Source organism: Electrona antarctica, assembly GCF_951216825.1.
Source record: "Electrona antarctica genome assembly, chromosome: 1".
NCBI classification, from domain to species: domain Eukaryota; kingdom Metazoa; phylum Chordata; class Actinopteri; order Myctophiformes; family Myctophidae; genus Electrona; species Electrona antarctica.
The window spans coordinates 26,003,833-26,024,312 of NC_136806.1; the positions used below are offsets into that span (position 1 = coordinate 26,003,833).

The window sequence follows — 20,480 nt, forward strand, 5'->3', positions numbered from 1 at the left end:
TGATTAGCACCACATTCTCACGGACACAATGGACATCAAAGCATCTACCACTGCCACAGTATATAGTGTAGCTGTCCACGGTGCTGAAACAATTTCAATTTAAAAACAAGATAGAGAAAAGAAAAATCACACCCGTGTGAAGTGAGGGGCGCTCCTATCATCGTACATCATCAGGAACATTTGACGTAAATTCTCCATCCATTGTCAATGGAAATGTAATCTTTGTGTTAAATGAAAATAAGAAACGACATACCAGATACATGCATATATGTGTTTGTGTTATATGTTCATTAACTAAATGTATATAACACATAGTACCCTTGCTATCCTTTTAGACCGTGCTTGATTGTACTCTGTTGCTGTTTACATTTCTGTCTACAAGTAATCAATCAATCAATCAATCAATCAATCAATCAATCAATCAAACAATCAATCAATCAACTAACTTCTGGGGTTTCAACACATAATTGTGCCCACAACTATAAGATAAAGATAAGATATATATTGTATAATTCAAACCTCTAGTGGAGAGTCTGGTTCATCCAAGATGCTCTTTTCACTCAGTATTCGTTGCATTGTCCCTGTAGAGCTCGGGTCCATGATCAGTATGTTCTGACTACCAGCTCCTCCAAACTTACAGTCGCTCTTTCTGGAGTCAGTCGTCCTGCACACCTCGTAATTGTACACATGAGGGAGAGTCCCTGAGCCCAAAGTGTCTGAGTAACGTGGTGGATAATATGGAATCACAGGGAGACTGGAATGATAGAGGCGGGACTCTCTCCATCTGTATATTTTCACTGAAATAATAACAACTACACACGTGATGAAGAGAAAGGAAACTACAGCCAAAGCTAAGACCAGGTAAAATGTCAGATTGTCATTGTACTCCTTTTCGTGTGTGAAATCAGTGAACTCTGAAAGAACTTCAGGGAAGCTGTCAGCCACCGCCACGTTAACATTGACTGTAGCTGAACGAGAGGGCTGTCCGTTGTCCTCCACTATAACAGTCAGTCTTTGTTTCACAACATCTTTATCAGTGACTTGGCGGATGGTTCTTATTTCTCCATTCTGTAATCCCACTTCAAACAGCGCCCTGTCTGTGGCTTTCTGTAGTTTATAGGAGAGCCAGGCATTCTGTCCAGAGTCCACATCAACAGCCACCACTTTAGTGACCAGATATCCCACATCTGCAGAACGAGGCACCATTTCAGCCACCAGAGAACCACCACTCTGGACTGGATACAGAACATGAGGAGCGTTGTCATTCTGGTCCTGGATCAGTATTTTCACTGTCACATTACTACTGAGTGGAGGAGAGCCTCCATCCTGAGCTTTGATACATAACTGGAAATCCTTGATCTGCTCGTAGTCAAAAGAACGCACTGCATGTATGACTCCACTATCAGCACTAACAGACACATATGAGGAGACTGGCACTCCATTAACAGAGGAGTCTTCCAGTATGTATGAAACACGGGCATTCTGATTCCAGTCAGAGTCTCTGGCTTTTACTGTGAATATAGAGACTCCTGGTGCGTTGTTTTCTACAAAAAAGGCCTCATATGAGGCCTTTTCAAAGACAGGAGCGTTGTCATTCACATCTGAGATCTGTAAAGTGAGAGTGACGCTGCTGGAGAGCGAAGGCACTCCCTCATCAAAACACGTCACACTGATATTATATTCAGAGACTCTCTCTCTGTCCAAATCACCATCAGTCACCAGATTATAGAAACTAGATGTCAATTTGATGGCAAATGGGACGTTTTCATTAATATCACAATGGACTTGTCCGTTAGTTTCAGAATCAGGATCACTTACACTCATTATAGCTACCACTGTATTTGGAGGAGAGTTCTCTTGTATTGTATCCGATTTTGAAAACATATTGATTGTCGGACTGTTGTCATTGATGTCAATTATATCAATAATAACTTTACTCGAATCTGAGAGCCCAGCTTGATCATTCGCCTCTATATCAATCTGATAATTTTTTGCCTTTTCATAATCAATGGGACCATTTAATATAAGCTCGCCCTCGTCAGTAATGTGAAAAAGCATTGAAACGCTATGCATGCTATCACCGATGGAGTAGGTAACCTCTCCATTCGATCCTTTGTCTGCATCAGACGCACTCACTTTTGTAATAAGTGTGCCCTTTAAAGAATTTTCAGTGATGCTTGCCTTATAGACGGGTTTGGTAAAAATCGGAGCATTATCATTTACATCCAGAACAGTAATATGAATTTGCATTGTTCCTGATAATTGAGGCTCCCCTCCGTCCACAGCCGTTAGGATTAACGAAATATGTTCTTGTTTCTCTCGGTCTAACGGTTTCTGTAAAATCATTTCTACCTTTTTACTGCCATCAAATTGATTATGCAGTTTAAGCATGAAATTGTCACTCGGCTTGAGTGTATAGCTTTGAAGACCGTTCTGTCCTATATCAGGGTCAACTGCTTTCTCTAACATGAATTTAGAACCGATCACCGCAATCTCACTGATCTCAAACCTTCTCTCGTCCTTTTTAAACGCAGGAGTATTGTCATTAACATCTGTGATTTCAAGAGTAATGGGGAAAATTTCCATTGGGTTTTCTAAAGTGATCTGAAAATGTAAAGCACAAGGCGTTGTCTGTCCGCAAAGCGCTTCGCGATCTATTTTTTCTTTGATAAGGAGGACTCCTCTTTGTTTATTTAACTCGATGAATTCTGCATCATCTCCTGAATGAATACGAGCTTTGCGTGATGATAGTCGTCTAGCATCTAAACCTAAATCCTGCGCTATATTACCAACTAAAGAGCCTCTCGCCATTTCCTCAGGAATTGAGTAGCTGATCTGTCCGAGCACTGAACAGAGAGAGAGGACCGAGATGAACAACAGTACTTGCCGTCTCATTGTTTCCGTGTCTTGTATCTTTCACCGGAACAAACGTATCCGTTTTACAATGAATATTCCGCCAGATAAAAAATTAAATGTATCAGGAATATGAATGTAATCCACACGTGTCAAACAAAAGAACATGCACTTCTCATATCCGTGAATGTTTTTCTCTGTACCCCTGACGGTGCGGTCTTCGTCTGTTTCAACACTTCTGTCCAATACATGATACATCACTACATGGACGAGGTTCTGCCACAGATCTATTCTAACTAAAACACGCTGGGCAACAGCGGCCCGCTGAGTTCAGAACATGAAATAACACATGTCTAGTTGTCATTTATAAAAATCTCTAATCTTTCAAAAACGTTTATGCAAGTTTGTTATAGTGCGTGAGTGCACATGTCGACCATAATAGACAACCACGATGATAGGCCTACCTAATTTATTAAAGGATACTTGGACATGCCATGTCAAAGACCGTGATATTAAAATGAAATCATTTGCATAAAGGTGAGAAGTGGGGGTATACGATAACGTGAGTCAAAGAGAAATGGAGCGAGAAGAAAAGCAGCCTGCATACACTATAGCCTAGTGTAGCTATCCATGGTGCTGAAACACGATTTACACTTAACGAAATTATATAATCAATACATAAATGTACCTTCGAATAAAATACAACAAGATGGGTTCAAATAACGGCGTGGCTTCCCAGTGGATCTCGGACCTCATGTTATGACCAGTTTATGACGTAAGTAACATGAGTCACTAATGTCATTATAGGGCAGTTCCAGCCGAATTCATTCGTATTTGACTTCAAAACACACACACACACACACACACACACACACACACACACACACACACACACACACACACACACACACACACACACACACACACACACACACACACACACACACACACACAGTAAGGCTGGCATTTTATGCCTGGTATATGATCACAATATTGAACTATTGTTGTCTAGATATTTCACATGCTCACACAACAATTAAGGAAAGATGTGCAGTTTAACGTTCTAACCTCTATAGGAGAGTCTGGTTCATCCAAGATGTTTTTTTCAGTCTGTATTCGCTGCATCGTCCCTGTAGAACTGGGGTCCATGATCAGTATGTTCTGACTACCAGCTCTGCCGAACTTACAGTCACTCTTTCTGGAGTCAGTCGTCCTGCACACCTCATAATTGTACACGTGAGGGAGAGTCCCTGACCCCAAAGTGTCTGAGTAACGTGGTGGATAATATGGAATCACTGGGAGACTGGAATGGTAGAGGCGGGACTGTCTCCATCTGTATATTTTCACTGATATAATAACAACTAAACACGTGATGAAGAGAAAGGAAACTACAGCCAACGCCAATACTAAAAAAAACGTCAGGTTGTCATTGTACTCCTTATCGTGTGTAAAGTCAGTGAACTCTGAGAGAACTTCAGGGAAGCTGTCAGCCACCGCCACGTTTACAAGGACTGTAGCTGAACGAGAGGGCTGTCCGTTGTCCTCCACTATAACAGTCAGTCTTTGTTTCACAACATCTTTATCAGTGACTTGACGGATTGTTCTTATTTCTCCATTCTGTAATCCAACTTCAAACAGCGCCCTGTCTGTGGCTTTCTGCAGTTTATAGGAGAGCCAGGCATTCTGTCCAGAGTCCACATCAACAGCCACCACTTTAGTGACTAGATAGCCCACATCTGCTGAACGAGGCACCATTTCAGCCAAGAGAGAACCACCACTTTGGACTGGATACAGAACCTGAGGGGCGTTGTCATTCTGGTCCTGGATAAGTATTTTCACAGTCACATTACTACTGAGTGGAGGAGAGCCTCCATCCTGAGCTTTGATACAGAAGTGGAAATCCTTGATCTGCTCGTAATCAAAAGAGCGCACTGCATGTATGACTCCACTATCAGCACTAACAGACACATATGAGGAGACGGGCACTCCATTAACAGAGGAGTCCTCCAGGATGTAAGAGACACGGGCATTTTGGTTCCAGTCAGAATCCCTCGCTTTAATTGTGAATATAGAGAACCCTGGTGTGTTGTTTTCTACAATGTAGGCTTCATATGAGGTATTTTCAAAGACTGGAGCGTTGTCATTTACATCAGAGATCTGTAAGGTCAGAGTGACACTGCTGGAGAGCGAAGGCACTCCCTCATCTGAACACGTCACACTGATATTATACTCAGAGGCTCCCTCTCTGTCCAAATCACCATCAGTCACTAGGCTATAGAAACTACCAGATGTCGATTTGATTGCAAATGGAATGTTATCATTAATATCACAATGGACTTGTCCGTTTGTTTCAGAATCAGGATCACTTACACTCATTATAGCTACCACTGTATTTGGAGGAGAGTTTTCTTGTATTGTAGCCGATTTTGAAAACATATTGATGGTCGGGCTGTTGTCATTTATGTCAATTATATCAATAATTACTTTACTAGAATCTGAGAGTCCACCTTGATCAGTCGCCTCTATATCAATCTGATAATGTTTTGCATTTTCATAATCAACGGGACCATTTAATATAAGCTCGCCCTCGTCAGTAATGTGAAAAAGCATTGAAACGCTATGCATGCTATCACCGATGGCGTACGTAACCTCTCCATTCGATCCTTTGTCTGCATCAGACGCACTCACTTTTGTGATAAGCGTGCCCTTTGAAGAATTTTCAGTGATGCTTGCCTTATATACGGGTCTGGTAAAAATCGGAGCGTTATCATTAGCGTCCAGAACAGTAACATGAATTTGCATTGTTCCTGATAATTGAGGCTCCCCTCCATCCACAGCCGTTAAGATTAACGAAATGTGCTCTTGTTTCTCTCGGTCTAAAGGTTTCTGTAAAATCATTTCCACCTTTTTACTGCCATCAAATTGATTATGCAGTTTAAGCATGAAATTGTCACTTGGTTTCAGTGTGTAACTTTGAAGACCGTTCAGTCCTATATCAGAGTCAACGGCTTTCTCTAACATGAATTTAGAACCGATTACCGCAATCTCACTGATCTCAAATGTTCTCTCATTCTTTTTAAACGCAGGGGTATTGTCATTAACATCTGTGATTTCAAGAGAAATGGGGAAAAATTCCATTGGGTTTTCTAAAGTGATCTGGAAATGTAAAGCACAAGGCGTTGTCTGTCTGCAGAGCACTTCACGATCTATTTTTTCTTTGATAAGGAGGACTCCCCTTTCTTTATTTAGCTCGATGTATTCTGCACTATCTCCTGTATGAATACGAGCTTTGCGTGATAATAGTCGCCTAGCATCTAAACCTAAATCCTGCGCTATATTACCGACTAAAGAGCCTTTCGCCATTTCCTCAGGAATGGAGTAGCTGATCTGTCCGAGCACTGAACAGAGAGAGAGGACCGAGATGAACAACAGTACTTGCCGTCTCATTGTTTCCGTGTCTTGTATCTTTCACCAGAACAAACGTAGTATCCGTTTTACAATGAATATTCCGCCAGATAAAGATTCAAATGTATCAGGAATATGAATGTAATCCACACGTGTCAAACAAAATAACATGCACTTCTCATATCCGTGAATGTTTTTCTCTGTACCACTGACGGTGCGGTCTTCGTCTGTCTCAAACACTTCTGTCCAATACATGATACATCACTACATGGACGAGGTTCTGCCACAGATCTATTCTAACTAAAACACGCTGGGCAACAGCGGCCCGCTGAGTTCAGAACATGAAATAACACATGTCTAGTTTTTATTTATAAAAATCTCTAATCTTTCAAAAACGTTTATGGTTTGTTATAGTGCGTGAGTGCAAATGTCGACCATACTAGACAACCACGAGGATAGGCCTACTTAATTTATTAAAGGATACTTGGACATGCCATGTCAAAGACTGTGATATTAAAATGAAATAATTTGCATAAAGGTGAGAAGTGGGGGTACGATAACGTGAGTCAAAGTGAAATGGAGCGAGAAGAAAAGCAGCCTGCATACACTAGCCTATAGTGTAGCTATCCATGGTGCTGAAACACGATTTACACTTAACGAAATTATATAATCAATAAATAAATATACCTTAGAATAAAATACAACAAGATGGGTTCAAATAACGGCGTGGCTTCCCAGTGGATCTCGGACCTCATGTTATGACCAGTTTATGACGTAAGTAACATGAGTCACTAATGTCATTATCGGGTAGTTCCAGCCGAATTCATTCGTATTTGACTTCACACACACACACACACACACACACACACACACACACACACACACACACACACACACACACACACACACACACACACACACACACACACACACACACACACACACACACACACACACACAAAACGTTAAAATGTGCAGAATAACATGCTAACCTCTAGAGGAGAGTCTGGTTCATCCAAGATGCTCTTTTCATTCTGCATCCTCTGCATCGTCCCTGTCATACTGGGGTCCATTATCAGTATGTTCTGACTACCAGCTCTGCCAAAGTCACTCTTTCTGGAGTCAGTCGTCCTGCACACCTCGTAATTGTACACATGAGGGAGAGTCCCTGAGCCCAAAGTGTCTGAGTAACGTGGTGGATAATATGGAATTACAGGGAGACTGGAATGATAGAGGCGGGACTCTCTCCATCTGTATATTTTCACTGAAATAATAACAACTACACACGTGATGAAGAGAAAGGAAACTACAGCCAAAGCTAAGACCAGGTAAAATGTCAGATTGTCATTGTACTCCTTTTCGTGTGTGAAATCAGTGAACTCTGAAAGAACTTCAGGGAAGCTGTCAGCCACCGCCACGTTAACATTGACTGTAGCTGAACGAGAGGGCTGTCCGTTGTCCTCCACTATAACAGTCAGTCTTTGTTTCACAACATCTTTATCAGTGACTTGGCGGATGGTTCTTATTTCTCCATTCTGTAATCCCACTTCAAACAGCGCCCTGTCTGTGGCTTTCTGTAGTTTATAGGAGAGCCAGGCATTCTGTCCAGAGTCCACATCAACAGCCACCACTTTAGTGACCAGATAGCCCACATCTGCTGAACGAGGCACCATTTCAGCCACCAGAGAACCACCACTCTGGACTGGATACAGAACCTGAGGAGCGTTGTCATTCTGGTCCTGGATCAGTATTTTCACAGTCACATTACTACTGAGTGGAGGAGAGCCTCCATCCTGAGCTTTGACACACAACTGGAAATCCTTGATCTGCTCGTAGTCAAAAGAACGCACTGCATGTATGACTCCACTATCAGCACTAACAGAGACATATGAGGAGATTGGCACTCCGTTAATAGAGGAGTCCTGCAGTATGTAAGAGACACGGGAATTCTGATTCCAGTCAGAGTCCCTGGCTTTCAATGTGAATATAGATATGCCTGGTGTGTTGTTTTCTACAAAATAGGCCTCATATGAGGTCTTTTCAAAGACAGGAGCGTTGTCATTCACATCAGAGATCTGTAAGGTGAGAGTGACGTTGCTGGAGAGTGAGGGCACTCCCTCATCAGAACACGTCACACTGATATTATACTCAGAGGCTCTCTCTCTGTCCAAATCACCATCAGTCACTAAGCTATAGAAACTACCAGATGTCAATTTGATTGCAAATGGAATGTTGTCATTAATATCACAATGCACGTGTCCGTTAGTTTCAGAATCAGGATCACTTACACTCATTATAGCTACCACTGTATTTGGAGGAGAGTCCTCTTGTACTGTAGCCGATTTTGAAAACATATTGATGGTCGGGCTGTTGTCATTTATGTCAATTATATCAATAATGACTTTACTCGAATCTGAGAGTCCACCTTGATCAGTCGCCTCTATATCAATCTGATAATTTTTTGCCTTTTCATAATCAATGGGACCATTTACTATAAGCTCGCCCTCGTCAGTAATGTGAAAAAGCATTGAAACGCTATGCATGCTATCACCGATGGCGTAGGTAACCTCTCCATTCGATCCTTTGTCTGCATCAGACGCGCTCACTTTTGTTATAAGCGTTCCCTTTAAAGAATTTTCAGTGATACTTGCCTTATATACGGGTTTGGTAAAAATCGGAGCGTTATCATTAGCGTCCAGAACAGTAACATGAATTTGCATTGTTCCCGATAATTGAGGCTCCCCTCCATCCACAGCCGTTAAGATTAATGAAATATGCTCTTGCGTCTCGCGGTCTAATGGTTTCTGTAAAATCATTTCTACTTTTTTACTACCATCAACTTGACTATGCAGTTTAAGCATGAAATTGTCACTCGGATTGAGTGTATAGCGTTGAAGACCATTCAGTCCTATATCAGGGTCAACTGCTTTCTCTAACATGAATTTAGAACCGATTGCCGCCGACTCACTTATCTCAAACCTTCTCTCGTCCTTTTTAAACGCAGGAGTATTGTCATTAACATCTGTGATTTCAAGAGTAATGGGGAAAAATTCCATTGGGTTTTCTAAAGTGATCTGAAAATGTAAAGCACAAGGCGTTGTCTGTCCGCAAAGCGCTTCGCGATCTATTTTTTCTTTGATAAGGAGAACCCCCCTTTCTTTATTTAGCTCGATGTATTCTGCACTATCTCCTGTATGAATACGAGCTTTGCGTGATAATAGTCGTCTAGCATCTAAACCTAAATCCTGCGCTATATTACCGACTAAAGAGCCTTTTGCCATTTCCTCAGGAATGGAGTAGCTGATCTGTCCGATCACTGAACTGAGAGAGAGGACCGAGATAAACAACAGTACTTGCCGTCTCATTGTTTCCTCTGTCATGTATATTTTACCAGAACAAACGCAGTATCCGTTTTACAATTAATATTCCACCAGATAACGATTAAAATGTATCAGGAAGATGAATGTAATCCACAGGCGCCAAACAAAAGGAAACACTTTTTATATCCGTGAATGATTTTCTCTGTACCCCTGACGGTCCGGTCTTCGTCTGTCTCAACACTTCTGCCCATGCATCAACTACATGGAGGAGATTCTGCCACAGATATATTCTAACTCAAACACGCTGGGCAACAGCGGCCCGCTGAGTTCAAAATATGAAACAACACATCAAGATGCCGAACAAATTAATAAAATCACACCCGTGTGAACTGAGTGGTGTAAGGTCTTATATAGACTGATCAGCTGTGGTCTGACGTAATGTCAGACGTAATGAAATCACACCCGTGTGAACTGGGTGACCATAGCAACCATGCTCATGCACAGACAGACAGACAGACAGACAGACAGACAGACAGACAGACAGACAGACAGACACGTAAACTAACAAAGCCAGTTGTAGGAGTGGTTTACACCACTCCAAAGCCAGTTGTAGGAGTGGTTTACACCACTCAAAAATGTAAAGGCTACATAATGCCATCTAATAATCCTCCATAAACGACTGTGGCTTGTTCGCTCGAGTGCACGTTTGGACCATACCATTACCGCAACCACCTACCACGAGGATAATTAATTTATTATAGGCTACTTGGATATGCCATTTTGTCAAACATATTACAATTTAATCATTTGTATCAAGGTGAAATGGAGTAAGTATCATAACGTCAAAGAGAAAGTGAAAAGCAAAACAAGCTGCAGTATAGGCTATAGTGTAGCTGTCCATGGTGCTGAACACAAATATTCCACTTTATTAAATATTAAAGGACCACTTCACCACTTTTCAATTTGGTCCTCACTAATAATCAATGAATCAAAGAGTTTTTTTCTACTCAGTCTGTGTCTCATAGGAGGGCTGTGGGCAGTTTAGAAACCGTCCTGCAGTGACATCACCATTAGGCAGATTTTTTTTTAAACAAGATTTATTTTACAAAAAGATTTTCATTATCGTGAGAATGATGGCTTCCATATTCGCATTGCAACTTTTCAGGACTAGAAATCCTGCAGTTTCTATTAGCTTGTATTCCCCATCGATGATGTCACTGGAGGACGGTTTCTGAACTGCCCACAGCCCTACTATGAGACACAGACTGAGTAGAACATTTGTTTTTCATGATTATTAGTGAGGACCTATTATATGAACATAGGTTGAAAAGTGGTGAAGTTGTCCTTTAATATAACCCAGATATAGAAACCCAGGAGAAAAAATACAACAAGATGGGTAATGTGTGGCTTCCCTAGACGAGTCACACTGACACGCACACACACACACACACACACACACACACACACACACACACACACACACACACACACACACACACACACACACACACACACACACACACACACACACACACACACACACACACACACAGCAAAAACGTTAAAATGTGCAGAATAACATGCTAACCTCTAGAGGAGAGTCTGGTTCATCCAAGAGGCTCTTTTCATTCTGCATCCTCTGCATCGTCCCTGTCATACTGGGGTCCATTATCAGTATGTTCTGACTACCAGCTCTGCCAAAGTCACTCTTTCTGGAGTCAGTCGTCCTGCACACCTCGTAATTGTACACATGAGGGAGAGTCCCTGACCCCAAAGTGTCTGAGTAACGTGGTGGATAATATGGAATCACAGGGAGACTGGAATGATAGAGGCGGGACTCTCTCCATCTGTATATTTTCACTGATATAATAACAACTAAACACGTGATGAAGAGAAAGGAAACTACAGCCAAAGCCAAGACTAAGTAAAAGGTGAGGTTGTCATTATACTCCTTGTCGTGTGTAAAGTCAGTGAACTCTGAGAGAACTTCAGGGAAGCTGTCAGCCACCGCCACGTTAACATTGACAGTAGCTGAACGAGAGGGCTGTCCGTTGTCCTCCACTATAACAGTCAGTCTTTGTTTCACAACATCCTTATCAGTGACTTGACGGATGGTTCTTATTTCTCCATTCTGTAATCCCACTTCAAACAGTGCCCTTTCTGTGGCTTTCTGTAGTTTATAGGAGAGCCAGGCATTCTGTCCAGAGTCCACATCAACAGCCACCACTTTAGTGACCAGATAGCCCACATCTGCTGAACGAGGCACCATTTCAGCCACCAGAGAACCACCACTCTGGACAGGATACAGAACCTGAGGAGCGTTGTCATTCTGGTCCTGGATCAGCATGTTTACAGACACATTACTACTGAGTGGAGGAGAGCCTCCATCCTGAGCTTTTACAAGGAACTGGAAGTCCTTGATCTGCTCGTAGTCAAAGGAACGTACTGCATGTATGACTCCACTATCAGCACTAACAGACACATATGAGGAGACTGGCACGCCATTAACATAGGAGTCCTCCAGTATGTATGAAACACGGGCATTCTGGTTCCAGTCAGCATCTATAGCTTTCATTGTGAATATAGAGAAGCCTGGCGTGTTGTTTTCTACTATGTAGGCCTCATATGAGGTCTTCTCAAAGACAGGTGCGTTGTCATTTACATCTAAGATCTTTAAGGTCAGAGTGACACTGCTGGAGAGTGAGGGCACTCCCTCATCAGAACACGTCACACTGATATTATATTCAGAAGCTCTCTCTCGGTCCAACTCATCTTCTGTTACTATGCTATAGAAATGACCAGATGTAGATTTAATTGCCAATGGGATGTTTTCACTTATAATACAGTGGACTTGTCCGTTAGTTTCAGAATCTGGATCATTTACACTCATCATAGCTACCACTGTATTTATAGGAGAGTCTTCTTGTACTGAAACAGATTTTGAAATCATATTGATGGTCGGGCTGTTGTCATTTATATCAATTATATCAATAATAACTTTACTCGAATCTGAAAATCCACCTTGATCAGTGGCCTCTATATCAATCTCATAATTCTTCGCCTTTTCATAATCAATAGGACCATTTAATATGAGCTCACCCTCGTCAGTAATGTGAAAAAGCATCGAAACGCTATGCATGCTATCACCGATGGCGTAGGTAACCTCTCCATTCGATCCTTTGTCTGCATCAGACGCACTAACTTTTGTAATAAGCGTGCCCTTTAAGGAATTTTCAGTGATGCTTGCCTTATAAACGGGCTTGGTAAAAACTGGAGCGTTATCATTAGCGTCTAGAACAGTAACATGGATTTGCATTGTTCCTGATAATTGAGGCTCTCCTCCATCCACAGCCGTTAAGATTAACGAAATATGCTCTTGTTTCTCTCGGTCTAACGGTTTCTGCAGAATCATTTCTACCTTTTTACTGCCATCAAATTTATTATGCAGTTTAAGCATGAAATTATCACTTGGTTTCAGGGTGTAACTTTGAAGACCGTTCAGACCTATATCAGAGTCAACTGCTTTCTCTAGCATGAATTTTGAACCGATTACCGCATTCTCACTGATCTCAAACCTTCTCTCGTCCTTTTGAAAAACGGGAGAATTGTCATTAACATCTGTGATGTCAAGAGTAATGGGAAATAATTCCATTGGGTTCTCTAAAGTGATCTGAAAATGTAAAGCACAAGGCGTCGTCTTTCCGCAGAGAGATTCACGATCTATTTTTTCTTTAATGAGGAGGACTCCCCTTTGTTTATTTAGCTCGATGTATTCTGCACTATCTCCTGTAAAAATACGAGCTTTGCGTGATGATAGTCTTTTAGCATCTAAACCTAAATCCTGCGCTATATTACCAACTAAAGAGCCTTTCGCCATTTCCTCAGGAATGGAGTAGCTGATCTGTCCGAGCACTGAACTGAGAGAGAGGACCGAGATAAACAACAGTACTTGCCGTCTCATTGTTTCCTCAGCCTCCGACATTTCTCTTTTGTCAGAAAAAACGTAGGCCTAGTATCCGTTTTACAAAGAGTATTCCGCACGACATGAATTAAAAATGTATCAGGAACATGGATGCAATCCACATGTATGAAACAAAATAAAAAAACGCTTGGTGTGATGTGTTCTCTGCACTGCTAATGGTGCGGTCTTCGTCTGTATAATGTTCTGTCCAGTACATCAAGTAAATAGGGGAGGTTCTGCTATACAATCTAACTCAAACACCCTGTCCAATAGCGGCCCGTTGAGTTCAGAACAAGAAACTGCATGAGCAAAATATCACCAGCAAGGGGAGGTATACTTACGAGCATGCACCATACCACGAAAATGCCGTTTTGTCATTAAGGCAAAGGGGTACTACAAATGAAATAAATTGCAAGGTAAGATATATAGTGGCTGATTATAGCATCACATTTTCACGTACAAAGAAAGCAAGCCACAGTATGGTGCAACTGTCCATGGTGCTGAAGCCACATTTCCAAAACAATTCCAAGAAAAACAAAATCACTCGTGTGATTAAGTGAGGGGCGCTCGCCTCTTATCATCATACATCACATTCCGTGCTCAGCCAATCAGCGGAGCACATTCCGTGCTAATATACACACAAAGCTGGGCATAGGAGGGGCTAGCGCCCCCAAAAAGTTAAGAAGGGACACGCGCGCACGCACACACACACACACACACACACACACACACACACACACACACACACACACACACACACACACACACACACACACACACACACACACACACACACACACACACACACACACACACACACACACACACACACACACACGCAAATAGTTTGCGATTATGTTCATAAAAAATGTAAAAACTCCGGGTTTTCAACTCAACCATGCCAAAACCAAAGAGTAAATATTATGTATTGTGTAATATTCAAACCTCCAGTGGAGAATCTGGTTCATCCAGGATGCTCTTTTCACTCTGTATTCGCTGCATCGTCCCTGTAGAACTGGGGTCCATGATCAATATGTTCTGACTACCAGCTCTGCCGAACTTACAGTCACTCTTTCTGGAGTCAGTCGTCCTGCAGACCTCGTAATTGTACACATGCGGAAGAGTCCCTGTCCCCAAAGTGTCTGAGTAACGTGGTGGATAATATGGAATCACTGGGAGACTGGAATGATAGAGGCGGGACTGTCTCCATCTGTATATTTTCACTGATATAATGACCACTAAACACGTTATGAAGAGAAAGGAGACTACAGCCAAAGCCAAGACTAAGAAAAACGTCAGGTTGTCATTGTACTCCTTGTCGTGTGTAAAGTCAGTGAACTCTGAGAGAACTTCAGGGAAGCTGTCAGCCACCGCCACGTTAACATTGACTGTAGCTGAACGAGAGGGCTGTCCGTTGTCCTCCACTATAACAGTCAGTCTTTGTTTCACAACATCTTTATCAGTAACTTGACGGATGGTTCTTATTTCTCCATTCTGTAATCCCACTTCAAACAGCGCTCTGTCTGTGGCTTTCTGTAGTTTATATGACAGCCAGGCATTCTGTCCAGAGTCCACATCAACAGCCACCACTTTAGTGACCAGATAGCCCACATCTGCTGAACGAGGCACCATTTCAGCCACCAGAGAGCCACCACTCTGGACTGGATACAGAACCTGAGGAGCGTTGTCATTCTGGTCCTGGATCAGTATTTTCACAGTCACATTACTACTGAGTGGAGGAGAGCCTCCATCCTGAGCTTTGACACGGAACTGAAAATCTTTGATCTGCTCGTAGTCAAAAGAGCGCACTGCATGTATGACTCCACTATCAGCACTAACAGACACATATGAGGAAACTGGTACTCCGTTGACGGATAAATCCTCCAGTAAGTAAGAAACACGGGCATTCTGGTTCCAGTCATCATCTCTAGCTTTCATTGTGAATATAGAGAAGCCTGGCGTGTTGTTTTCTACTATGTAGGCCTCATATGAGGTCTTCTCAAAGACAGGCGCGTTGTCATTTACATCTAAGATCTGTAAGGTCAGAGTGACACTGCTGGAGAGTGAGGGCACTCCCTCATCAGAACACGTCACAGTGATATTATATTCAGAAGCTCTCTCTCGGTCCAACTCATCTTCTGTTACAAGGCTATAGAAATGTCCAGATGTAGATTTGATTGCAAATGGGATGTTTTCACTTATAATACAGTGGACTTGTCCGTTAGTTTCAGAATCAGGATCGTTTATACTCATCACAGCTACGACTGTATTTATAGGAGAGTCCTCTCGTACTGAAACCGATTTTGTAATCATATTGATGGTCGGGCTGTTGTCATTTATGTCAATTATATCAATAATTACTTTGCTAGAATCTGAGAGTCCACCTTGATCAGTCGCTTCTATATCAATCTGATAATGTTTAGCCTTTTCATAATCAATGGGACCATTTAATATAAGCTCACCCTCGTCAGTAATGTGAAAAAGCATTGAAACGCTATGCATACTATCACCGATGGCGTAGGTAACCTCTCCATTCGATCCTTTGTCTGCATCAGACGCACTCACTTTTGTAATAACTGTGCCCTTTAAATAATTTTCAGTGATGCTTGCCTTATATACAGGTTTTGTAAAAATCGGTGCGTTATCATTAGCGTCCAGAACAGTAACATGAATTTGCATTGTTCCTGATAATTGAGGCTCTCCTCCATCCACAGCCGTTAAGATCAACGAAATATGTTCTTGTTTCTCTCGGTCTAACGGTTTCTGTAGAATCATTTCTACCTTTTTACTGCCATCAAATTGATTATGCAGTTTAAGAATAAAATTGTCACTCGGCTTGAGAGTATAGCTTTGAAGACCATTTAGTCCTATATCAGAGTCAACTGCTTTCTCTAACATGAATTTAGAACCGATTACCGCTGTCTCACTGATCTCAAATGTTCTCTCGTCCTTTTTAAACGTAGGAGTATTGTCATTGACATCTGTGATTTCAAGAGTAATGGGGAATAATTCTATTGGGTTCTCTAAAGTGATCTGAAAATGTAAAGCACAAGGCGTTGTCTGTCCGCAGAGCGATTCACGATCTATTTTTTCTTTAATGAGGATGACTCCCCTTTGTTTATTTAGCTCGATGTATTCTGCACTATCTCCTGTAAAAATACGAGCTTTGCGTGATGATAATCTTTTAGCATCTAAACCTAAATCCTGCGCTATATTACCGACTAAAGAGCCTTTCACCATTTCCTCAGGAATGGAGTAGCTGATCTGTCCGAGCACTGAACTGAGAGAGAGGACCGAGATAAACAACAGTACTTGCCGTCTCATTGTTTCCTCCGAGATTTCTCTTTCGTCAGAACAAATGTATTATCCGTTTTACAAAGAATATTCCGATATGAATTAAAAAAATATCAGATACATGGATGCAGTCCACACGTGCCAAAAAAAGAAAAAGAAAATGCTTGGTATATGTAGGCCTATGTGTTCTCTGTACTGCTAATGGTGCGGTCTTCGTCTGTATAATGTTTTGTCCTGTACATCAACTAAATAGGGGAGGTTCTGCCACAATATAACTCAAGCACCCTGTCCAATAGCGGCCCGTTGAGTTCAGAATAAGAAACTGCATGAGCAAATTACATCACAACACCATGAAGGGAAAGGATATACACTTAAGTGTATCAACAGGCCTAGCATGCACCATACCACGAAAACCACAGGGATAATTAACTTGATATGAATGCAAATTCCGTTTTGTCATTAAGCCAAAGATTGCGCTACTATACAAATTAAATAACTTACAATGTGGTAAGAGATATAGTGGTTGTGTTTAGCACAACATTCTCACAAAGGGAAAAGCAAAGCTGCAAGCCGCAGTTACTGGCACTGCGTCTTGCTGTATGGTGTAGCTGTCCATGGTGCTGAAACTACATTTCCAATCAATAAAAAAAAAGAAAATCCAAGAAAAAGAAAGAAAAATCACACCCGTGTGAACTGAGTGGTGTAAGGTCTTATATAGACTGATCAGCTGTGGTCTGACTCTGACGTAATGTCTGACGTAATGAAATCACACCCGTGTGAACTGGGTGACCATAGCAACCGTGCTCATTTTTTGGTACGAACAGACAGACAGACAGACAGACAGACAGACAGACAGACAGACAGACACGTAAACTAAAAATCACACCCGTGTGAACTGAGTGGTGCAAGGTCTTATATAGCCTGATCAGCTGTGGTCACTGACGTAATGTCTCATTCCGGCCAATCACAATGCACCATGCAATTTCTTTGGTACGAACAGACAGACAGACACGTAAACTAACAAAGCCAGTCGTAGTAGTGGTTTACACCACTCAAAAAGGGGAAAACAAGAAAAAAGACATGTGTTTGTGATATGTTCATTCAAAAATGAATAACCTCAGGGGTTGGGTTGTGCACGCCCATATGACAAAAAAGTTAAAATGCATATTGTAACATTCTAACCTCTAGTGGAGAGTCTGGTTCATCCAGGATGCTCTTTTCATTCTGTATCCGCTGCATCGTCGCTGTAGAACTGGGGTCCATGATCAATATGTTCTGACTACCAGCTCTGCCAAACTTACAGTCACTCTTTCTGGAGTCATTCGTCCTGCACACCTCGTAATTGTACACATGAGGGAGAGTCCCTGACCCCAAAGTGTCTGAGTAACGTGGTGGATAATATGGAATCACTGGGAGACTGGAATGATAGAGGCGGGACTGTCTCCACCTGTATATTTTCACTGATATAATAACAACTAAACACGTGATGAAGAGAAATGAAACTACAGCCAAAGCCAACACTAAGAAAAACGTCAGGTTGTCGTTGTACTCCTTGTCGTGTGTAAAGTCAGTGAATTCTGACAGAATTTCGGGGAAGCTGTCAGCCACCGCCACGTTAACATTGACTGTAGCTGAACGAGAGGGCTGTCCGTTGTCCTCCACTATAACAGTCAGTCTTTGTTTCACAACATCTTTATCAGTGACTTGACGGATTGTTCTTATTTCTCCATTCTGTAATCCCACTTCAAACAGCGCCCTGTCTGTGGATCTATGCAGTTTATAGGAGAGCCAGGCATTCTGTCCAGAGTCCACATCAACAGCCACCACTTTAGTGACCAGATAGCCCACATCTGCTGAACGAGGCACCATTTCAGCCACCAGAGAGCCACCACTCTGGACTGGGTACAGAACCTGAGGAGCGTTGTCATTCTGGTCCTGGATCAGTATTTTCACTGTCACATTAGTACTGAGTGGAGGAGAGCCTCCATCCTGTGCTTTAACATGGAACTGGAAATCCTTGATCTGCTCGTAGTCAAAAGAACGCACGGAATGTATGACTCCACTATCAGCACTAACAGACACATATGAGGAGACGGGCACGCCGTTAACAGAGGAGTCCTCCAGTATGTAAGAAACACGAGCATTCTGGTTCCAGTCTGCGTCTCTGGCTTTTACTGTGAATATAGAGAGGCCGGGTGTGTTGTTTTCATCAACATATGACTCATATTTTGTCTTCTCAAAGACAGGAGCATTATCATTTACGTCTGAAATCAGCAAGATGACTGTGACACTGCTGGAAAGCGAGGGCACTCCCTCATCAGAACACGTCACACTAATGTTATATTGGGATGTCGCCTCCCTGTCCAAAGCTGTCTCTGTGACTAAACTATAAAATCCACTTAATGTTGACTCTATTTTAAACGGTATATTTTCGTTTATACTGCATGTTACTTGTCCGTTTTGATCAGAGTCCGGGTCACTTACACTTAACATAGATATTACAGTGTTTGGAGGGGAGTCCTCTTGTATGCTTTCTGATTTTGAGAGAATGTTCAAATGAGGATTGTTATCATTCATGTCAATGACATCAACAATGATCTTACTAGAATCAGATAGTCCTCCATTATCAATAGCTTCTATATCTACTTCATAGCGTTTCACCTTTTCATAATCAATGCTACCGACCAAAATAACATGGCCATTTGTCTTGTCAATTTTAAAAACGTCGGATAAACGATGCTTGTTAGTAGAAATGACATATGATATTTCTCCGTAGGATCCCTTGTCTCTATCAGACGCACTAACCGTTATTATGCTCACCCCCCTGGGTGAGTTCTCCTCTATCGAGACCTTATATATAGGTTTTGTGAAAACTGGAGCATTGTCATTTGCATCTAACACAGTGACGTATATCTGCATTGTCCCTGACATCTGCGGCTCTCCTCCGTCTAGAGCAGTTAACAAGAGTGATATCTGTTCTTGTTTTTCTCGATCGAGTGGCTTCTGTAAAATCATTTCAACTTTTGTATTCCCGTGTGCTTGATTTTCTAATTTTAATATAAAGTTATCTGTTGGTTTAAGGGAGTAGTGTTGGAGGCCATTTAAACCAATGTCCGGATCTATAGCCTTGTCTAATACAAATTTAGAACCAACGACTGCCGACTCGCTAATTTCAAAATGCTTCTCAATTGATGCAAAACTGGGAGGGTTGTCGTTTATGTCTGTGATTTCGACCGTTACACGAAATAATTCCATTGGATTTTCGAGAATGATCTGAAAATGTAAAGCACAAGGCGTTGTTTCGCCACACAGCTTCTCTCGGTCTATTCTCTCTTTGATCAGGAGGACTCCTCTGTCTTTATTCAGCTCGATGTATTCTACACTGTCTCCCGAATGAATCCGAGCCTTACCAGATTTAAGCCTTTTAGAATCTATCCCCAAATCCTGAGCTATTTTACCAACTAAAGATCCTTTCGCCATTTCCTCGGGAATTGAGTAGCTGACCTGCCCAAACACTGAATGGAGAGCGAGAACCGAAATAAATAGCTGTAGGCCTACTTGCCGTCTCATTGTTCTGTCCGATATAGGCTCCTGCGCCATTTGACCAGAATTGTAATCCCAAAAGAACAAGAATTGAATAATCCTAA

General features: G+C 41.9%; 3 protein-coding genes across 4 annotated transcripts in view; all 3 read right to left on the reverse strand.

The window, feature by feature from the left end:
- LOC306929021 (protocadherin gamma-C5-like) overlaps positions 1–20,433 on the reverse strand; it is a gene marked incomplete at its 5' end in the record, with an annotated part of 103,715 nt that extends 83,282 nt beyond the window's left edge. Inside the window, one exon of one of the 2 annotated variants that reach the window (XM_079509362.1) lies at positions 18,016–20,433. In XM_079509362.1, coding sequence (XP_079365488.1) covers positions 18,016–20,433 — 2,418 coding nt within the window. Of the gene's footprint in view, positions 1–14,484; positions 16,864–18,015 lie in introns of those variants that run through there. The other variant, XM_079509363.1, reaches the window with a different exon arrangement.
- On the reverse strand, positions 514–2,895 carry LOC306929953 (protocadherin gamma-A1-like; the record flags this gene model as incomplete). Its single annotated transcript, XM_079510691.1, has 1 exon — positions 514–2,895. The coding sequence occupies one exon, from the start codon at positions 2,893–2,895 to the stop codon at positions 514–516; it is 2,382 nt and encodes a 793-aa protein (XP_079366817.1).
- LOC306926720 (protocadherin beta-16-like) lies at positions 3,478–13,560 on the reverse strand (the record flags this gene model as incomplete). The annotated part of the gene is made up of 4 exons (XM_079506125.1): positions 3,478–3,489; positions 3,922–4,092; positions 7,251–8,683; positions 11,268–13,560. The coding sequence occupies 4 exons, from the start codon at positions 13,558–13,560 to the stop codon at positions 3,478–3,480; spliced, it is 3,909 nt and encodes a 1,302-aa protein (XP_079362251.1).
- Positions 20,434–20,480: the final 47 nt, after the last annotated feature.